We start from the raw sequence: 18,395 nt of genomic DNA on the forward strand, positions 1-18,395 counted from the left end.
CTTACAAAATTGACGGCTTCCCCCCAACACTTGCAAATGGTTTGTTTTTCCACCAGACCTTGTATTTCAGAAATACTCATTATTTTCCTCTCATCCTCGCTGCTTCATGAATGAAATAATCGCATTCCTATTTCTCAAAATTTCTCACCCTCTGGAGACTCTTTCAAACTGAGTAATAAGTTCACTGGTAAGTTTGTAACACAGTTCACTAATAGATGGAAATTCTTTCACAAGCAAAGTGTCAGTGTCATGAATTTAACATTTGAAATTTCATAACCCTTGATAAATGGAGGCACCTTAAAATCAGTTTACACTCTTATATAGAATTTCATGGCATGCTTCAAATAGCTTAAGATAAGCCATATTAAGTAGCTTAGTCCTTTTAATAATTAAAAAATATCAGAATATTTCTAAGTATTTTTGTTGTCAAACTAATAAATAAATCTTAAAATATCTGTAGACGTAAATCATTAAACCTCTTAATTCATCCTGCCTCACTTGGACTGTTCTACAATACAGATAACCAGACTGAACAGATTTATCATCAGTCTAATACAGTTGGTATAATGCTTTCACAAGTTCATATTCTATAGTTTAGGGTTTTCTCATGTTTATTTTAAAATATACAAATAGATTAAACTATTAATATAAATATTGCCTCTCAAATATGTAATATTCTTATGTAACAGAAATGATTTTTAAACATTTACAAAGCAATCTAAAGGTAAGTAAACCTGATTTTAGGATCATTACATGAACCGAAATAATTTTCCAGAGAAACTTCTGTTTAAATGTAATGCTCACTGCTTCTGCACATCAGCACTTTAAAAATGGATCCAAATTCAATGTATTTACTTCAGGAATCATTTCCAGTGAAAAGTATCTCAGAAAAAGGTCTCACGACAGAGTGGACAAGTGGATTTGTTGCTAGACGTAAACCATTTGTACTGAAAAGGAAAAAGGTTTTCATGTTAAAATAATTTTTAAAGTGGGTATCTTAAAGACACATATCTAAAGTAACCTTAAATCAATCAGTGAAAAAAGAACACTAATGAAAATATTTGCTCTCTCCAATTATCTCCAAAACTAACACAACTGAACATTAGTTCCAAAGGCTACATTACCAATGATTCTATCTAGGCACATGCACATAATCACCAACATATGTACGGAAGTAATTAATCCTTTCAATATAATGTCTAAAAACAGCAAAGGGCTCTGGTGCCAGACAGCTGTACTACTCATTAGGTGTAAAATCCTCAGCAGCTTGCTTACCACCTTATGAAGGTTGCTTTTCTCATCTATGATTAGGAATTATATCATTTTATACTTTTTTAGGTTGACATACCATATATGTTCTCATATTTTACTACTCTGAAGCATCCTCATGCACCATTCCTATGATTAGCTGCAGATCAGACCTGTGCAACCCACAAGGTTTTCACTGGTTGATTCTCAGAAACAGATCAGCAGGTCTTTCTTTCTAGGTTGTGTTAGTCTGGAAGTTCCACAGAAACCTGTTCAGTATCTCAGTTAACATACAGGCCTCCAGTTACAGAGGCTTGGTGGCTGTGTACGAGGTGAAATAGCCAGGAATCAATGTCTACTACATTTTATTTTTAAAATGCCGTCAAGTCAATTCTGACTCCGAGCAGCAGCCCTGTATAGGGTTTCTAAGGAGTGGTTGGTGGGTTTGAACTGTCTCTTTACATCTAGCAGTCTAGTGCTTGTCCTACAGTGCCAAACCAGGACTCCATGGAAGGTGAGAATTTGACCACTGAACCATCAATGCTTCATAACACATACACAATGCACACATGCATACATATATTTGTGTATGAGTATATAAAAATAAGCTTGTTGTATGATATACATACAAACATATTTTCTTTTCCTTCCCTCCCCTTTTTACTTTCAATTTTTATTTCATCTTAAAAAGTGTACCTCCCTCCGAACTGTCAACATTCCTGTCCCCAATGTAATTCTTGTACTCTGCAATATACCATTGATGTGCAGAGTCACAAAACCATTTATGTCTTGAGTGTTGAGATACACACAAGAAATATCCATTTATTTGATGCTACCAGTCTTAGTAAATTACTAATTATCTTTTATAAATTTTGAAAAATAATTTTTCAATGTCTCCCATTAAAGTTAAAAGCCTGACATCCATTGTTTTCTTTTCCAAAGTTATATGTATGTATCAGGGAGCTTTAAAAAATCCATGGAAAAATTTCATAATTTCAATTTCCATGAACTTTTTGAAGCCCCCTCACCTCATATAATATACATAAAATGTTACAAAAGTTTCTTTATCTTTAGACTTACCAAACAGGCTGAATGGAACTTTTTCTTGCATGTCCTACAGGCTTTTTTGGGAAGAGAATAGTTGAAACCATGAATGACTGAGAAACAGATCATGCAGTCTTCGACACCCTCAAAACGTTTATCGACATTATTTTTCCATAATGCTAAGCCTTCCATAATACTTCCATTCTGTTAAGAAAAAAAAAATTTTAAGAGTCAATACACAGTGCACATTATCGTTGTTGCTGGTAAGTGCCATCAAGTCAGTTCTGACCCATAGCAACCCTGTACAGCGTTTCTGAGGAGTGGCTTGTAAGCTTGAACCGCCGATCTTACAGTTCAAACTGATTCTGTAGTCATAAACTCACAGCACCCTACCAGGACATCATCATTACTATTATTAAATTTCACAAATTTTCAAAGTAGAATTATAATTCTAAGAATAGATTGTGGTGCTCAGCTATCTTCACATCTTCTAAGCTTTTAATGTTGGTTTCTGAAATGACCTTTCATAGCTTAGGAACCCGATGTAATTTTTCTTCACTCAAGACAGACTTAGAAGGAAGGTTTCTGCATCAATACTTTAAGTCTTTAAGTCTCATTTTGTTTGATAATATCCTTTTAAAAATTAAAACATTTAGATCAATTCTCCTAAGTTATAACTGACAATGATGAAACTAGTTATCTCACCTTATCAATTACTGATTTTGATACACTTGTTCTGTAATATTTTTATTGACCGCAGAAAGCCTGTGAGATATCACAATGTGCATGCACAACTGGAGAAAACCTAAAATTTGTTTAAAGGTCAAATGCTTTATCTTTGAAAGTACTGACGTTTCTTTGACCAAAGAAGAGTTGAAAGGTAAATGTGAAAGTAGCTCAGAAGACATTAACCTGTCGGATATCTTTAAAAAGTTTCACACTTGCATGTAAATTCCTTAATAAGGATCTCCAAGGGTCCAACTAGAATGCTAACGAGAAAGTAGCAGTTTGAACCTAGCAGTGGTTCCTCAAGAGAAAAGGTCAGGTGAACTGCTCCTGTAAAGATCACAGCCTAAGAAACCCTACAGGGCAGTTCTACTCTAGCCCACTGAGTCAACTTCACACAACATGTATTGTTCTGTATCCTGTAGGATGTCAATGAAGCAATCAATTTCCCTCAAGAAGCAAAGAATTAGAGCTTTAAAAATTAAAACACATGGACACTTGAATGAGATAGAAAGGAATATTCTGAAACATGATTACAGAAAGCTTGTAATCCTGTCTTCAGCCTTTAACTGACTGAAATACCTAAAAGGGGTGCTAGAACTTGCCCGGTGAAAGAGGCACTTGCGGAGCCTTTATAGTGTATAAGACATTAGGTGGAATCCTGGTCCCCACTCAGAACCTTCTGAGGCGGGACATTCCCACCTGAAAGGACAAAGCAGACCAGACTGGAGCTGCTAGACGAACAGAAGATACTTCTTGAAAGAAAAACCAGCACAGGAAAAATCAAAAACAAAAACGGCAGTCTGATTAGCTAAAAGAACAAGCAAGTTGTTTGCCGGGAAGCCATCAAGGCAAGCAATCTAGTCCCTTCAAGACAAACCCCCTTCCAAGACTGAAACTCAAAGGGAATACATAAGCAGGCATGTAAGCATACTGAAGACTACATTGGTCTTCTGGTGAATGGAAGACGGAGAAAGGCAACAATGATGATATGGGCCAAGTATGACCACGTGCCATAAACTCCTGTCAACTTAGAGATGAGAGAGAGAAGAGGAAGAGCTGGTTGGTCCAAAGTATGGCAAGACCTGGGAACTCACGAGCCCATGGACAAGGATATAGCCACAGAGGGCTAGAGCTGAGAATGAAGCATCCAGCTGATATGAAGTGAGGGGAAATGCACAAAAACACCTAAACTTGCAGACAGTACCCATTTTGACCTAGCTTCAATGGCTTGATGATCAGAACCTGACTAGAGGAAGATAAAAATAATTTTTGATAAAGGAAACAAGTCTAAATTGCTACAATTTGATGAACTAGACCTATACTTATGGATGTAATAGCTCAAAATAACAACTGAGAGAGAAGGAATCTTCACATCAAGGATCATTCCCATTCCCCCTCTGTACACAGGGTTGATAGGGATGGGAAACTTAGACATTGGCTACCTAAAATAGGGGGGGCCTATAAAGGCACAAAGTGACTGGCTTACAAGTTTTCAAGAGGGAGTTTCGTTTTAGTGTGTGCAGGGGAAGGTAGAACCCCTACTGAACAGTTTTCATCTTGTCTAGACGGATCTGGTGTAAGGAGATGGGGATAAAATTCTTAAGGATTCAGTAATGAGTAACTTATCATGGCTATTTTTATAATTGTCACAATTATAAAGCTAGAAGTTTTGTAACAAAAAGGAGGGAGTAATTAATCTTACATTCCAGGAACAGAGATCTCTAGGACCATCAAGGGAGAAAAGCATAAGCAGAATGTGGGACCCTATCTAGAGAAGCCGTGACATCAGAAATGGAAGCAGACATGAGGACATGGAAAGAGAGTGCAGCTGAGGACTCTAGACTCATGGGAATAGAAAGACTGTGTGCTAGCGGCCAGGGGGAAGGCTTGCAGAATGTAAACGATTATATATTCCTGAGTGTTTCTGTGTGCATCCAAAAAAAATCAGAGGGAATAGAAACAAATACTATTGAATGATGATGAATGGAGTGGATTGTAATTATTGCAATGAAACGATGAGTATAAAACCGATGTTCTCCCATGTAAACTATCACTCAATTCACAATAAAAACTTAAAAAAATGAAAACACAGCTGGTAGGTTCAAGTCATTTAAGCAAAACTGTGATTATCTAAGGAAATATACTATCTTTATTTCTATTTTTAAGTTTTATAACCTGTTCAAATAGAAGATCATCAGACTTTCCCTGGGTTAGAAAGCCAAACTTGGAAGCAGAAATTTACCTGATGGGTAAGGTAAGTGCTTAACTGCAACATCCAATTCCGCCACTGCTGCATAGCCACTCCAACTCTTTTCCCGCTTTCCACGGTTATTGAACCCAGGGGGTAATTTGAAGGCAGCTGTATTATAAGTTCAATAACTATATCCTCAATAGTATAAGTAGCCATTACTTCTCGAGTGGTAGCTCGAGCTTTAACCTGCAACAAACAAAAGACAATTTCCCCCTCAAATTTCTCTCCTTTCTGTTGATAGTTTGGTTAGTAGCCATCAAAGTTTTCTTCACAGAAAATTACAGATAAGACAGACTCACTGATTTGACCTGAGATATTTAATAAGTAGTTTTAAATACTCAATCAGCTCAGCATACTTAAAACACAAATTAATCATCCTTTACAAACACCTTCTGACTTTCCCATTTCCAGGCTAAAAACCACAGCATCATCTTATATGAGGAAAGTGAAATGTATCGCTACAAAATCATACAAACCTTTGTTGAACAAAAACATTAAAATGTGAAGCTACTGTTTCTTGATATATCTTTCATCTAGGCTTAAACATTTCTGAAGGAGGTGTTTCTGTTTCTCTATACTTTCTCTGGCTAAGAAGTTGTTGATGTACTGGGTTAAGTGTTGAGCTAATCAATCGCATGGTTAGGGGTTCAAACCCAATATCCCTCTGAGGGAGAAAGTTGAGGTGTCAGCTCCCATACAGGTTTACACTCTTGGAAATCCTATGGAGTTCTATTTTGTCCTATCAGGTCATTACTAGTCAGAATCAGTGAATGGATGAGAACCATTCCATGAAGATATTCGGGGCTGATTTAGAAGATTTACACTTCAAAAAAAGTAATTTTGACATTCACACACACCCCCACACACAGAGTGAACAGAGAAGGGCAGCTTGGACATTGGATACTCAAATGGGGAGGGGGGGACTACAAAGGCAAGAAGTGACTGGCTTACAAGCTTTCAAGAGGGAACCTAATGCTAGGGAGCATGGCGGAAGGCAGAATCTCCAGTAGGTACTATTCAATCTGTCTGGGCAGAGTGATGAAAGGAGATACAGATGGGTAACTCGTGATACAGTAGTGAATAATGCTTATCAGGACGGACTATGAGGGTTGGAAATGCAAAGGTAGAAGTTTTGTAACAAGGAAGGGAGTGATTAAATCTCCAGGATAGGGGCGGAGACCTCTGGGACCATCAACGGAGAAGAGCCAAGAGCGGGACCCTACCCAGAGAAACAGAGACGCCTGAGATGGAGGCAGAGATGATGATGCGGAGTGATGAAATGACTGGGGACTTTGGACCCAGAGAGGGAAAGAGACTGTGGGCTGAAAACAGGGGGGAGGAAGGGGAAGTGTAGTGGGCAGGTTTCTGGAATATACCCTTTGGGTGGTTGAGGATGCATGGAGGGGATTGGAACCATGGCAATGAAATGATATACGATGGAATGAATGTAAAACTAAAGTTCCCCCATGTAAACTATCATGTAATTCACAATAAAACATTTAAAATAATAATAATAATTTTGGCATCCTTAAAGGACTCAAATCATGTTCCTTTGAAATGTTAAGTTTTGGAAACAAAAAATCTGAAGGGGAAATACAAGGGATGTAGTAGGGTTGAAAAACTATGTGACAACCATGTCTGACTTCCCTGACTTCAAAAGAGAATGAAACTCAAAATCAGTCCAAGGCCGAGTCCTATGAAGTGGACTTCCACCCTACAACCTTCCTTACCCTATTCTAATACTAACCATCCCTCCCACAGCACTCTCTACTTCACATCTGGTTTGATAATCCATTACAATGGCCCCACAGAACTCATAACAATACTCCTGGTTACAGGGTTTATTAGGGAAGTGAAGAGGACACAGTTCAGGATCAAAAAAGCTCAGGACGCAGCAGTTCTCCAGATAGGAATGCATCTTCTGTTTGTTGTTTTTACCATACTATTTTATCTGTATTAAATACCTTTCCCTTCAGTTTTCACTGAACAAAATCCTGCCCATTTCAATACAATCCTCCTCCATGAGGTCTCACCTAATCTACTCAGCCAGATGTAACTTTTTACCTCTCTGATCTCAAAGCATACTGCCTCTTTATGTGATGCTTTCAAGTTCCCAATGCAAAACACTGGTCTTTTCCAACTGTTAAATTTTATGCTATTGTTGTTGTTGTTATTAAGCGCCATGGAGTCGGTTCCAACTCAAAGTGACCCTGTAAAGGGCTTCCGAGGCTGTAAATCTTTATGGGAGCAGAAAGCCTCATCTTTCTCCCACAGAACAGCTGGTAGTTTCAAACTTCTGACCTTGCGGTTCACAGCCTGATTCGTAACCACTGCGCTACCAGAGCTCCAACCCTACTAAACTGGTCATTCCCCAGCGACTGGCATATAGTGTCTGACATCTAGAAAGTGTTCCAATGTTTACTGTATATGAACTTATGTATGTTCAAAAACTATCTGGTGAATAAACAAATCCATAAAATGATTTGTTGTTGTTATGTGCCGTGAAGTCAGTTCCAACTCATAGGGACCCTGTACAGGGTTCCAAGGCTGTAAATCTTTATGGGAGCATAAAGCCTCATCTTTCTCCCGTGGAACAGCTGGTAGTTTCAAACTGCTGACCTTGTGGTTTGCAGCCTGATTCGTAACCACTACGCTACTACATACCACCATTTTAATCCATGCTTTTGAGATTTAACAGACAAACTTCAGAAAACAGATCAGACAATTCCTGTAAAGTTCAACCCAAAGGCTACAATTGTATGATGGTATTCACTACAATGACAGATATAACCAATATTCAAATAACTTTTCTAAAGAAAGTTAAGCAAATACTAACCGTCATGCCATTAAACAGTTGCGTACTTGTTTGCACAGAAGATATTTCTTGAAAAGAAAGGACACTGCTGACATACTTGCTTGTAAATCTATCCACGATATTAAAAATACGCTTCTCACTGCTATTCCACCACAGCCTAACCATAGCAGGCAAGTCTTTTAATGTCATACGATAGACAGAACAAGCCAAGTGTGGAATTTGGTATGGAAGGGTTGCTGTTTCTGAGGGAAAAAACAAATTCTTAGTTAGGAGAACATATTTCTTATATAGAATAACAGACTAGTATTAGTATTTTCCTTAGAAAACCACCAAGCAGTTCCTTAACAATAGTGGCATAGCTCATAAAAAAAGCATACAAAAAAAAAAAAAAACAGTACTCCTAGAGTACTAGTTTCCTCCCACATTTTCAAAATAAACCTAAGAAAGGCAAAAAGTATAGCGTGAAAGTCACCACTAACACTGAAAAAAATGCCTATAAATAACATCCTGTATTCCAAGTGAATGAACACAGATAAAATGTCTAAAAATAGGCGAAACAATTAAAAATCTTCTGTTATAAATTAAGAAAAGGAATATGGCTTCTTTTACTCTCTCCAGAGTTCACTGAGCTAAGCCAAAGTTGTAGGATATCCACTTTAATAGTCACAAGATACAATCCTAACCTTGGCTATTCAAAGCATTTCTAAAAGGCCTGTTCTTAGAAGTCATGTGTAAAAAACTGCAGTATAGATCTTGTTGTTGTTACGTGCTGTCAAGTAGTTTCCAACTCACAGCAACAATACGCACAACAACACTGCCTGGTCCTGTGCCAGCCTCAGAATCGTTGTTATGACTGAGTCACTCGGTCAATCCATTTCTTTGGGGGTCAGTCGTCTTCCTCTTTTTCTATGACCTTCTACTTTACCATGCATGATGTCCTTTTTCTAGGGATTCATCCCTCCTGACAACATGCCCTAAGTATGAGAGACGGAGTCTCACCATCCTTGCTTCTACGGATCAGTGTAGCTGCAGTTCTTCCAAGAGAAATTAGTTTGCTTTTCTGGCAGTCCATGGTACTTTCAATATTCTTCACCAACACATAATTCAAATGCATCAATTTCTCTCCAATCTTACTTATTCATTAGTTGTATAGCTGTTGTTATTGTTGTTGTTAAGTGCCGTCGAGTCAGTTCTGACTCATAGCGACCCTTTATCGTTTCCAAGGAGCGGCTAGTGAGCTTGAACCGCCAGTCTTGCAGTCCAGCACATTAACCCACAGTGCCATAACTAATATAACTAGATGCATGCATACCTATGCCCTCAATTAAAAGTTGAGCCCCCAAAGGAAAGGAAATAAATTTTACTCATCTCTGCCCAATTGAAGTCTACTTATTTCATAACAAATTATATTTATTGTTAAAAATAACAGCCTCAACATACTAAACTTCAAAACTTACAAATTCTTCACTTTATCCACAAGATCAAATGCTGTATCATGTTTAAAGAAATATGAAATATCTTTCACCTTAACTTCATAGCCAAGACCCATATATTTGGAGTATAATAACCACCTCCTGTCTGAGACTAGGCTTCAGAAAAGACACAAATACACATTTTACTGACCTCTAATACTCAAACGAAGTTCCTCAGTAAAGAATGTCTTAGGATCCTTATTTGAGAACTCAAGAACTGACTCTCCATAGGTTGGATTTTCTGGCATAAGTTTGAACAGATGGTAAAGCAATTTATTCAAACTCTTTGTTTTCCGAAGATACATAGAATAGAGAGCCCGAAGCTGGTGAAGTACAAATAGATTGTTAACAAATCCAATTAAACTGTAGATGAGCAGTAAATAAAAACAAACTAAACTATGACTGTACAAAAACAATTAATAGACAAATACCGTAATCTGAATTACATGAAAGTCCTACAAAAGACATGCCAGTCTTACTTTCTAAAATGTGTCCTTGCATGGTATTTACCCCTGTTCTCATAAGCTAGCAGATGTTTTCACCACCCGATTATTAGACATACGCTTCAAATATTTTTCTAAACTGTCCCCTACTAAGAAGCTCACCGCAGTCAGGAATCTCTGCTTAAACCTTGCACTAATGCAGATGATTTACTCACCCTCCTTCCCTGTCTTCCACACACTCCTTTCATGCTGCTGCCCTTAACCTTTCAAATTCCTGCTTCAAACAAATCCCAATTTCATGGCTGACCCCACCCTATATCACACACTCCAGAATCCCTTCAGGGCAGTGAATACAAACGAGTAGCTCAAAATGGCTTGGGGACTTCTCAACTATCAAAACCAAACCCAGTGCCATTGAGTCAATTCCAATTCATAGAGAACTGCCCCACAGTTTCCAAGGCTGTAAATCTTTTTGGAGGCAACAACCACATTTTTTCCCTGCAGAGCAGCTGGTTGCTGGGAACTGACAACCTTCTTTCTGGCTCACAGTGAAGCACTTTAACCACTGCACCACCAGGGATCCTTGGGACTTTTTCATTTCCTAAATATCAAATTTTTTCACATAAAAATATGTACATATGGTTGAAAATGTGCCAACACTAAGTGAACCAGAGGCATGTTTATGGGACTCGTGCTTTAGAACTCCTCCTTGCTCCTGAATAATGTTCCTCAATAATGTGTAGTTTACATGTGTTCACTTTTACTTTGCAGCTATCTCGTCTTTATACCTGTTCTAAATTGACTTCTTCCACTATATTCCCTGAGGATAAGACTCATAATTTCCTTGTAGTACAAAGACATTTACAGAATACCATAAGTGCACAAACACAAGGATGAAGATAAGAGATTCAGACATGGTTTTTAAAGTGTTGATCAAAGTGTTTTTACAATGGAGAAATCTGGAAGACATTATGTTTACTAAATAACCAAACTTAAGATCACCATATACTGATCACCACCTGTATAAGTCAGTCCTCTTGCCAAAAAGTTTATCCAAAATTGAATCATGAGGAAACAATCAGATCAATCCTACATTATACTACAAGCTATAAAACAACTGGCCTGCTGCTCACTGGCAAGAAAGCAAGGAAACAAAAAAGGGGGAAGCATTATTGTTGTTACTAAGTGCTATCAAGTCAGTTCCAACCACACTGACCCTGTACAGGGTTTCTAAGGAGCAGCTGGTAAGCTTGAACTGCTAACCTTGTGATTCAAACCAACTTTGCAGTCCAAGGCATTAACCCGCAGTGCCACATCAGGACTCCAAAAGAATCATACGTTAAAGAAACGAAATACAACGCACTACTTGATGACTGACTCCTGAATGGTGGGGGGGGGGGGTGTTTCCTATAAAGGATATTACTGGGGAAATGTAAATACAAAGCAACCACTGCAATCAAGTCCATTCTAACTTACAGCGACCCTGGTACAGGGTTTCCCAGACTATAAATCTTTATAGGAACAGACAGCCTCATGATAGTTGTTGTTAACTGCCGTGCAGTCGGTTCCGACCCATAGTGACCCTGCACAGGGTTTCTGAGGCTATAAATCTTTACGGGAGCAGAAAGCCTCATCTTTCTCCCACGGCGCAGCTGGTAGTTTCAAACTGCTGACCTTACGGTTCGCAGCCCAATTCGTAACCACTACGCTACCAGAGCTCATGATGGTGGATTTACATTCCAACCATGCAGTTAGAAGTCCAGTGCTTACCTTCAGTAACACCAAGACTTTTAAAATATAAAATAGATAATATAATTTCATCAAAATTAAACTTAATTATATTACACTTACAAAGCAACATTGTCCATGTTTTTCTTAGGAAATACATATTTTGGTAAAAGTAAGCCTGCAACTTACTTCCAAGTAGTTAAGCAGAAAAAAAGTAGAAATAGAGAAATCATTTGCAATGTAGCAACACATTAACTAGTGTTCTTCCAAATTTATAAATTAAAAAATTTTAAAAACAGAAAATTGAAGGGAAAGTAAAATTTCAAAATAATGAGTCTAAAAATAAAGAAAGAAAGAAGTCTAAATCACTGGACTTTACAACACACATATATATGAGCCAGCAATTCCACTCAGGTATGTTGGGAGAGGGAGTTCGAAAAGTTCATGGGAAAATTCCTTTATCTATTAGTTACATTTTGCCACAAACTTTTTGAAGTCCCCTCATATACTGTTGTTGTTAAGTGCCGGCGAGTGGGTTCTGACCCATAGCGACACTGTATAGGGTTTCTGCGGAGCAGGTTCTGACCCATAGCGACACTGTACAGGGTTTCTGAGGAGCGGCTGGTAAGCCTGAACTGCTGACCTTGCAGTTCAAATGACTTTGCAGTCCAACACATTAAGCCAAAGCACCAAGCCAGGACTCCCCTCATAGTTTGTTGTTGTTGTTAAGCGCTGTCAAGTCGATTCCGAACCATAGTGACCCTGTACAGGGTTTCCGAGGCTGTAAATCTTTGCAGAAACAGAAAGCCTCACCTTTCTCCCACGGAGCGGTTGGTAGTTTCGAACTTCTGACCTTAAGGTTCGCAGCCCGATTTGTAACCACTACGCTACCAGAGCTCCTTTCCCCTCATATAGACCCAAGGAAAATGAAAACATATATCTACAGTTTTAATCAGCAAAATATGTGGAAATAACTTGTGTGTTCATCAACTGATGAATTGTTTGTTAAGTGCTGTTGAGTCGGTTCTGACTCACAGCAACCCTGTCTAGGATTTCCAAAGAGAGGCTCGTAGGTTTGAATCACCGACCTTGCGGTCCAAACTGACCTTGTGGTTCACTGCAATTATCCTGCAGCACCACACCAGGACTCCACCTTATGAACAGATAAGCAAAATATACTATTCACTAACTCAACCATAAAGAAGAAATGAACTACCAATACATACTACTATATTGGGGAGGGGGTGGGCTTTAATGCACTCGTGGAAAAATGGTACTAAAAGATAATGAAGGAATATATACACAGGATAGTTTGGGTGTTTGGGGGGAGGGGGCAATGCACTGGAATGGGGGAGGATTAATGGAAGAGCAGGGAGGATGGGAGAACATTTTGGCAGGTTTGCAAGGGCTGGGTGGGACAGAGGTGAAAGGTGATGTATTATGCTCAATCTTGGAACAATGGGGCTCTGGGATAAAGGGATTGAGGCAGGGTTTGAATGGTTAATGGAGGGGAAATAATGTTGAGATCATTGCCTGTCTTTTGAATCTTGGTTTCCTTTGCCTACTATTGTAAAATAAACACTTGAAAGGAAGAGAAAGGAATAGCAAGAAACATCACAACAGAAAGCTTGTAAGTCCGTCTTCAGTCTATAACTGATTGGAATATCTAAAATGGGGCTACAGCTTGCCCCGTGAAGGAGGTTTCTTGCAGAGCCTTTGCACTGCATCAGACCATAGGTAGAATCTGGATCCCCACCCAGAGTTTTCTGAGGTGGGAGACCAGCCTGGAGCTACTAGAAGAACAGAAGATACTTGTTTTAAGAACAATCAGGAGGAATGGTCAAAAACAGTAGCGGCAGTTGAAAGTTGTTTGCCAGGGAGCCATCAAGGCAAGTGGCTAGGTCCCCACAGGGAAAACCCTCTTCCAAGACTGAGACTCAAGCGGAATACATTAGTGGGCATGTGGTCTTGCTGGTGACCACGTTGGGGAGAGGTGGAGGAAGGACAGTAACGAAGTTGTGAGCTAAGTCCCACCACGTTCAATAGACTCCTGTCCACCTGGATTGAGACCTGGTTGGTCAGCAATATGGTGAGACCTGGGGACTCCTGGGCCCAGGGACAGTGGCATGGCCACAGAAGACTATGGTGGAGAGTGAACCGTCCAGCTTATATGATGTGAGAGGAGATGCACAAGAACACCCATACTTGCAGATAGCACCCATTTGACCTGGTTTCAATGGCAGATGATAGACCTTGACTAGAGGAAGAAAGAAGACGAAAAAACAGAGTAATCTGCTGCAATTTGATGAACTTGACCTATACTTACGGATGTAGTAGCTCAAAAGAGGAAACAAATCTTTACAGCGAGGATCATTCCCACCCTCTCGGTACACAGGGTTGACAGGGATAGGCAACTTAGACATTGGCTACCCAAAATGAGGGGACTAGAAAGGCACAAAGTGACTGGGTCACATGCTTTCAAGAGGAAGCCTAGTTTCAGAGGGAGCAGGGGAATGCAGAATCTCCACTGAGTGGTTTCCAACCTGTCTGGATGGGGCTGGTAAAAGGAGATGGGGAAAAGACTCTTGTGGTTCAATAGTGCATAATTGCTATCAGAACTAATTGCGAGTGTTGCAAATGTAAAGGTAGACGTTTTTGTAACAAAAGGAGTGGAGTGGTTGATTTTGCAGTCCAGGAGCAGAGGACCCTGGGACCATCAAGGGAGAAGAGTGGACTGTGGGACCCAACCCAGAGAAGCAGTGACACCAGAGATGGAGGCAGAGACAATGACGTGGAGAGATGAAGCAGCTGGGGACCCTTGGACTAATGGATGGAGAGGGACTGTGTGCTAATGGCCGGGGGGCGGGCTTGCCGGGTGTGCCCCTTTGGTTGTTTAAATGGCTGTATATTCCTGAGTGCTTCGTGGTACATCCAAAAAAAAAAAAGGTAATGGAATTTTCCCAAGGACTTTTTAAGTCACCTCATTTGGTGAAAACATGCTAAGTGAAGGCAGCCAAATACAAAGGCCACAAATGCGAAATGTCCACAATACGCAAATTCAATGAGGCAGAACATATGATTAGTATATTTGTGGTTGCCAGGGATGCGTGTTTGGGAAGAAATTGGAAGTGATTGTTAATGGGTACATGGTTTCCTTCTAAGAAGTTGAAATGCTCTAAAATTAGAAAGTGAGGATGGTTAACAGAGCACTGAATATACCAAAAATACCAAACTATATATACTTCAAATGAGTGAACTTTATATGTGATATATATCTCAATAAAGCTATTAAACACTCAAAGAAAATCCCAAGATTCAGGACTGAGTAAAGTTTTTTAAAAAATGTTTCTGTTTGTTTCAAGATCAAGAGCTCTTAATTAAGTTATCATCCACAGCTCAGTTCTAATTTCAGGTTCAATAAACACTACCATAAAATTACTTATAGTCCTGTTCCCCCCACATCATAATTCAATAAAAAAAGATCATGCACAGCCATTTTTCTAATTTCTGAATATAGCAATAAAAAAATTCTTATAAACCTCAAACTGCTTCAATGTTTAAGATATCAACAATAGTTTTAAAAACCAATGTAAAAGCCCAACAAGGAGTTTCTGAAATACATAATTAGCTAAAAAAAAAAAAAAAATTTAGCTGAAATCATAAACATAAATATCAAGCCTGGAGAAAAACAAAACTATTTAACAACTAGATGAATGTTGCTTCATATTTCCTTTAGATACACAAATACAACAACAAAGTATAAAATGATATATCTGTACCAAGATATGGATTAAGAGCTACAAGACAAATTAAAATTTAAGAATTCAGAAAAAAATCACATTGGCCACAAATGCCATGAGAATTTAATCACACTTTAAATATGAAGTGATATAAATCTTTTTGTATTGGCCTAACAAAGAAATCATATGCATTGTTACCATGATTTGATTAAGATTCTCTAGTGGGGACTGACCCAAAAGAAAAAAAAAAACAGACTAAAAATTTACAGCGCCCTTTCTGAACAATGAGGTCTCAGGCATGAGACAAGAGAGACATCTAGAGGCTGCTAGAATAATCTGAGCAAGAATATTTTATAAGATGATATTTTCACCATTTAGAAATATTGTTGTTGTTATTAAATGCCATCGAATTAGTTCCAACTCATAGTGACCCTGGATAGGGTATCTGAGGAACAGCTGGTGCCTCCACCTTTCGGTTTCCAGAGCTTATCGTAGTGTCACAATAGTTTGAATTATATAGGTAATGCTTCAAAGACATTTGTCTAAGCACTGACTTCATTTAAAAGACATTTCCAATTATGTATCAATTGAAATCTCCACAAAAGAAAAGATGACCAAAGAAAAAAACAGCAAGATTCAATTCTTTTGAAATTATTACTATAGAGGAACAACATTAACTGATACAAATCTTGTTTCCTGTAATAAACTGACTTGATGACTACACTCAATTAAAAAAAAAAAAAAAAGGTCCAGTCACTTGTCAGAAAATAATTACTCTTGTAAAAATTGGATGTGTTACATATATCAGTGTATGAACACAAGGGATAGGGAAGTGAACACATGAATAAAATTAGAAAAATATCTGACGTTTGTTGTTGTTGTTGTTATCTGATGTTAGCCTTTTTTTTTTCCCTACCACAAGAAAGAGAAGATACTTAGGGCCAGAAAAGCAAAACATACATACATGACAAAAGTCATCACATATTTATCTACCTGAGAAGAAGCAGCTTTGAAGAAAGTAAGAATTAATTTCCACGTGAGGAGGTATCCCAGAACGTAACAGAAGTCCTCACTCAGTGGCTTAATGGTCACAATCTGTCCAACAGAAACACATCCCAAAACATTTTCTAGTAAGTCCTCTTCAGTGCTAAGAAGAGACATCAACATTGCCGGTGGCGACCTAAAAAAAAAAAAAAAAAAAAAAAATTTAAAGACCTAAATAGAATGCCTAGAACTATAAAGATCAGCAACGAAAAAAATTTTTGCTAAAACTCATGTAAACATCCTTCTGATATTCTATGCTTTTAACAATAAAAAAAAAAAAAAAAAAAAAAAAAAAATCAATGAAAAATCAAAACAATACAATTTTCCTCATAACTTGCCCCATAACAAATTTATAAACTTCAAGCATTTTAAAAAACCTTTCTCTCTTTTTTTAAACAAGAAAGTCTACTTTATAGATCCAATTTTAACTCCTAATTTCACAAAATGGCAATTAAGGAATTGGAAGATAAGCTACAAAAACAGACTATAAAAGTTAGCTTTTGAAGGAAGGACACCTTTAAGAAATATCTGTGTCAACATTCTGTTACAGAGATTTAAAAGAAAAAAAAATTGTACATCTAAAGAGGCAACATGTTAATCCAAAGTCCCTCAGCTTAGTCAGAGGAACTATTGTTGTTAACTGCCATAGATCCCATGCGTGCAGAGTAGAACTGGCTCCATAAGGCTTTTAAGACAGTGATCTCTCAGAAGCAGATCTCCAGGCTGATGATCTTCTAAGATGCCTGTGGATGACTTCAAACCACCAATCTTTTAGCTGCCTGAAGCACCAGAGTTTAACTGAACCACCTGCTTATTGTTACTGCTATGTGCCTGTGATTGCTGTGTGACACTGAGTCAACTCCTACTCACAGAGACCCCAACAAGAAAAGTAGAACTAGAAACCATAGGGTTTCCTAGGCTATAGTCATTATGGCAAAGGAGCCCTGGTGGTACAATGGTTAAAATCAGTCAGCTCCTAACCAAAAGTTGGTGTTTTGAACCTACCAGACACTCCATGGGAAAAAAAGATTTAGCAATCTGCTCCCGTAACGATTACAGCATCATAGTGACCCTAAAGGGCAGAGTGGAAATGCCTAGCTGTAACTGTTATAGAAGCAGAATACCACATCTTTCTTTCAAGGAGCTAGAGTTTTGGTTCGCAGTTGAGCACTCAACCATTGCATCACCAGGGATCCTCTGAGGAATTATTATTGTTGTTGTTGTTGTTGCTGTTACCCAACTCCTTTAGTCTGCCATCCAAAGTTCCCCACTCCTATATTTTCCTCTGATTACCCCAACGTTCTGGTGTGGCAATGGACTAAGAACAACAAGGTCTGCAGTTCAAACCCACCAGCTACTCCTCAGAAACCCTATACAGGTTGCTGTAAGTCAGAATAGACTCGACAGCACTTAACAACAACCCTAACATTAACCGTAGCTCTTCTCTACCAACTACCATAATTGTCATAAAAGCCACAGGTATACCTCTTCTCAGACAATGTCTCTGACATCCCCTCTACTTATCTTGTTTAGTTATTTATCTCCCCTCAAGTACATGCCTTGCTTTTTTTTTGTGATGCAATGGAAGTATGTGGGCTCTAGAATCAGAGAAGTCAGAGTCCACAACCTAATTCTACTATTTATAAAGTGCATCTGAGTAAATGATTTATACTCTTCCAAGCCTGTTTTCCCAACTACAAAATGAAAGACATAAAGACATACCAATAGCACATTTGTAGTACAAAATCAGAACCCAAACACAAAGTAGCAGCATTTAATAAATGTGTTTATGTTCTATTTTCTCTAGGATCAAGCCAATATTTAATTGAATTCAATTCCACCATTATAAATGAGTAGTAGTTTGTTGTTATTAAGAGCCAT

General features: G+C 38.4%; 1 protein-coding gene across 1 annotated transcript in view; it reads right to left on the reverse strand.

Annotated features, from left to right (window-relative positions):
- Positions 1–884: 884 nt before the first annotated feature.
- LTN1 (listerin E3 ubiquitin protein ligase 1) overlaps positions 885–18,395 on the reverse strand; it is an 80,499-nt gene continuing 62,988 nt past the window's right edge. The window contains exons 25-30 of the mRNA XM_006862509.1: positions 16,464–16,650; positions 9,711–9,882; positions 8,109–8,329; positions 5,264–5,458; positions 2,329–2,496; positions 885–947 (exon numbers count right to left, since the gene is read on the reverse strand). Of these exons, the coding sequence (XP_006862571.1) occupies positions 885–947; positions 2,329–2,496; positions 5,264–5,458; positions 8,109–8,329; positions 9,711–9,882; positions 16,464–16,650 (1,006 nt within the window). The remainder of the gene's footprint in view (positions 948–2,328; positions 2,497–5,263; positions 5,459–8,108; positions 8,330–9,710; positions 9,883–16,463; positions 16,651–18,395) is intronic.

Source organism: Chrysochloris asiatica, unplaced genomic scaffold (assembly GCF_000296735.1).
Source record: "Chrysochloris asiatica unplaced genomic scaffold, ChrAsi1.0 scaffold00049, whole genome shotgun sequence".
Taxonomy (NCBI): Eukaryota; Metazoa; Chordata; class Mammalia; order Afrosoricida; family Chrysochloridae; genus Chrysochloris; species Chrysochloris asiatica.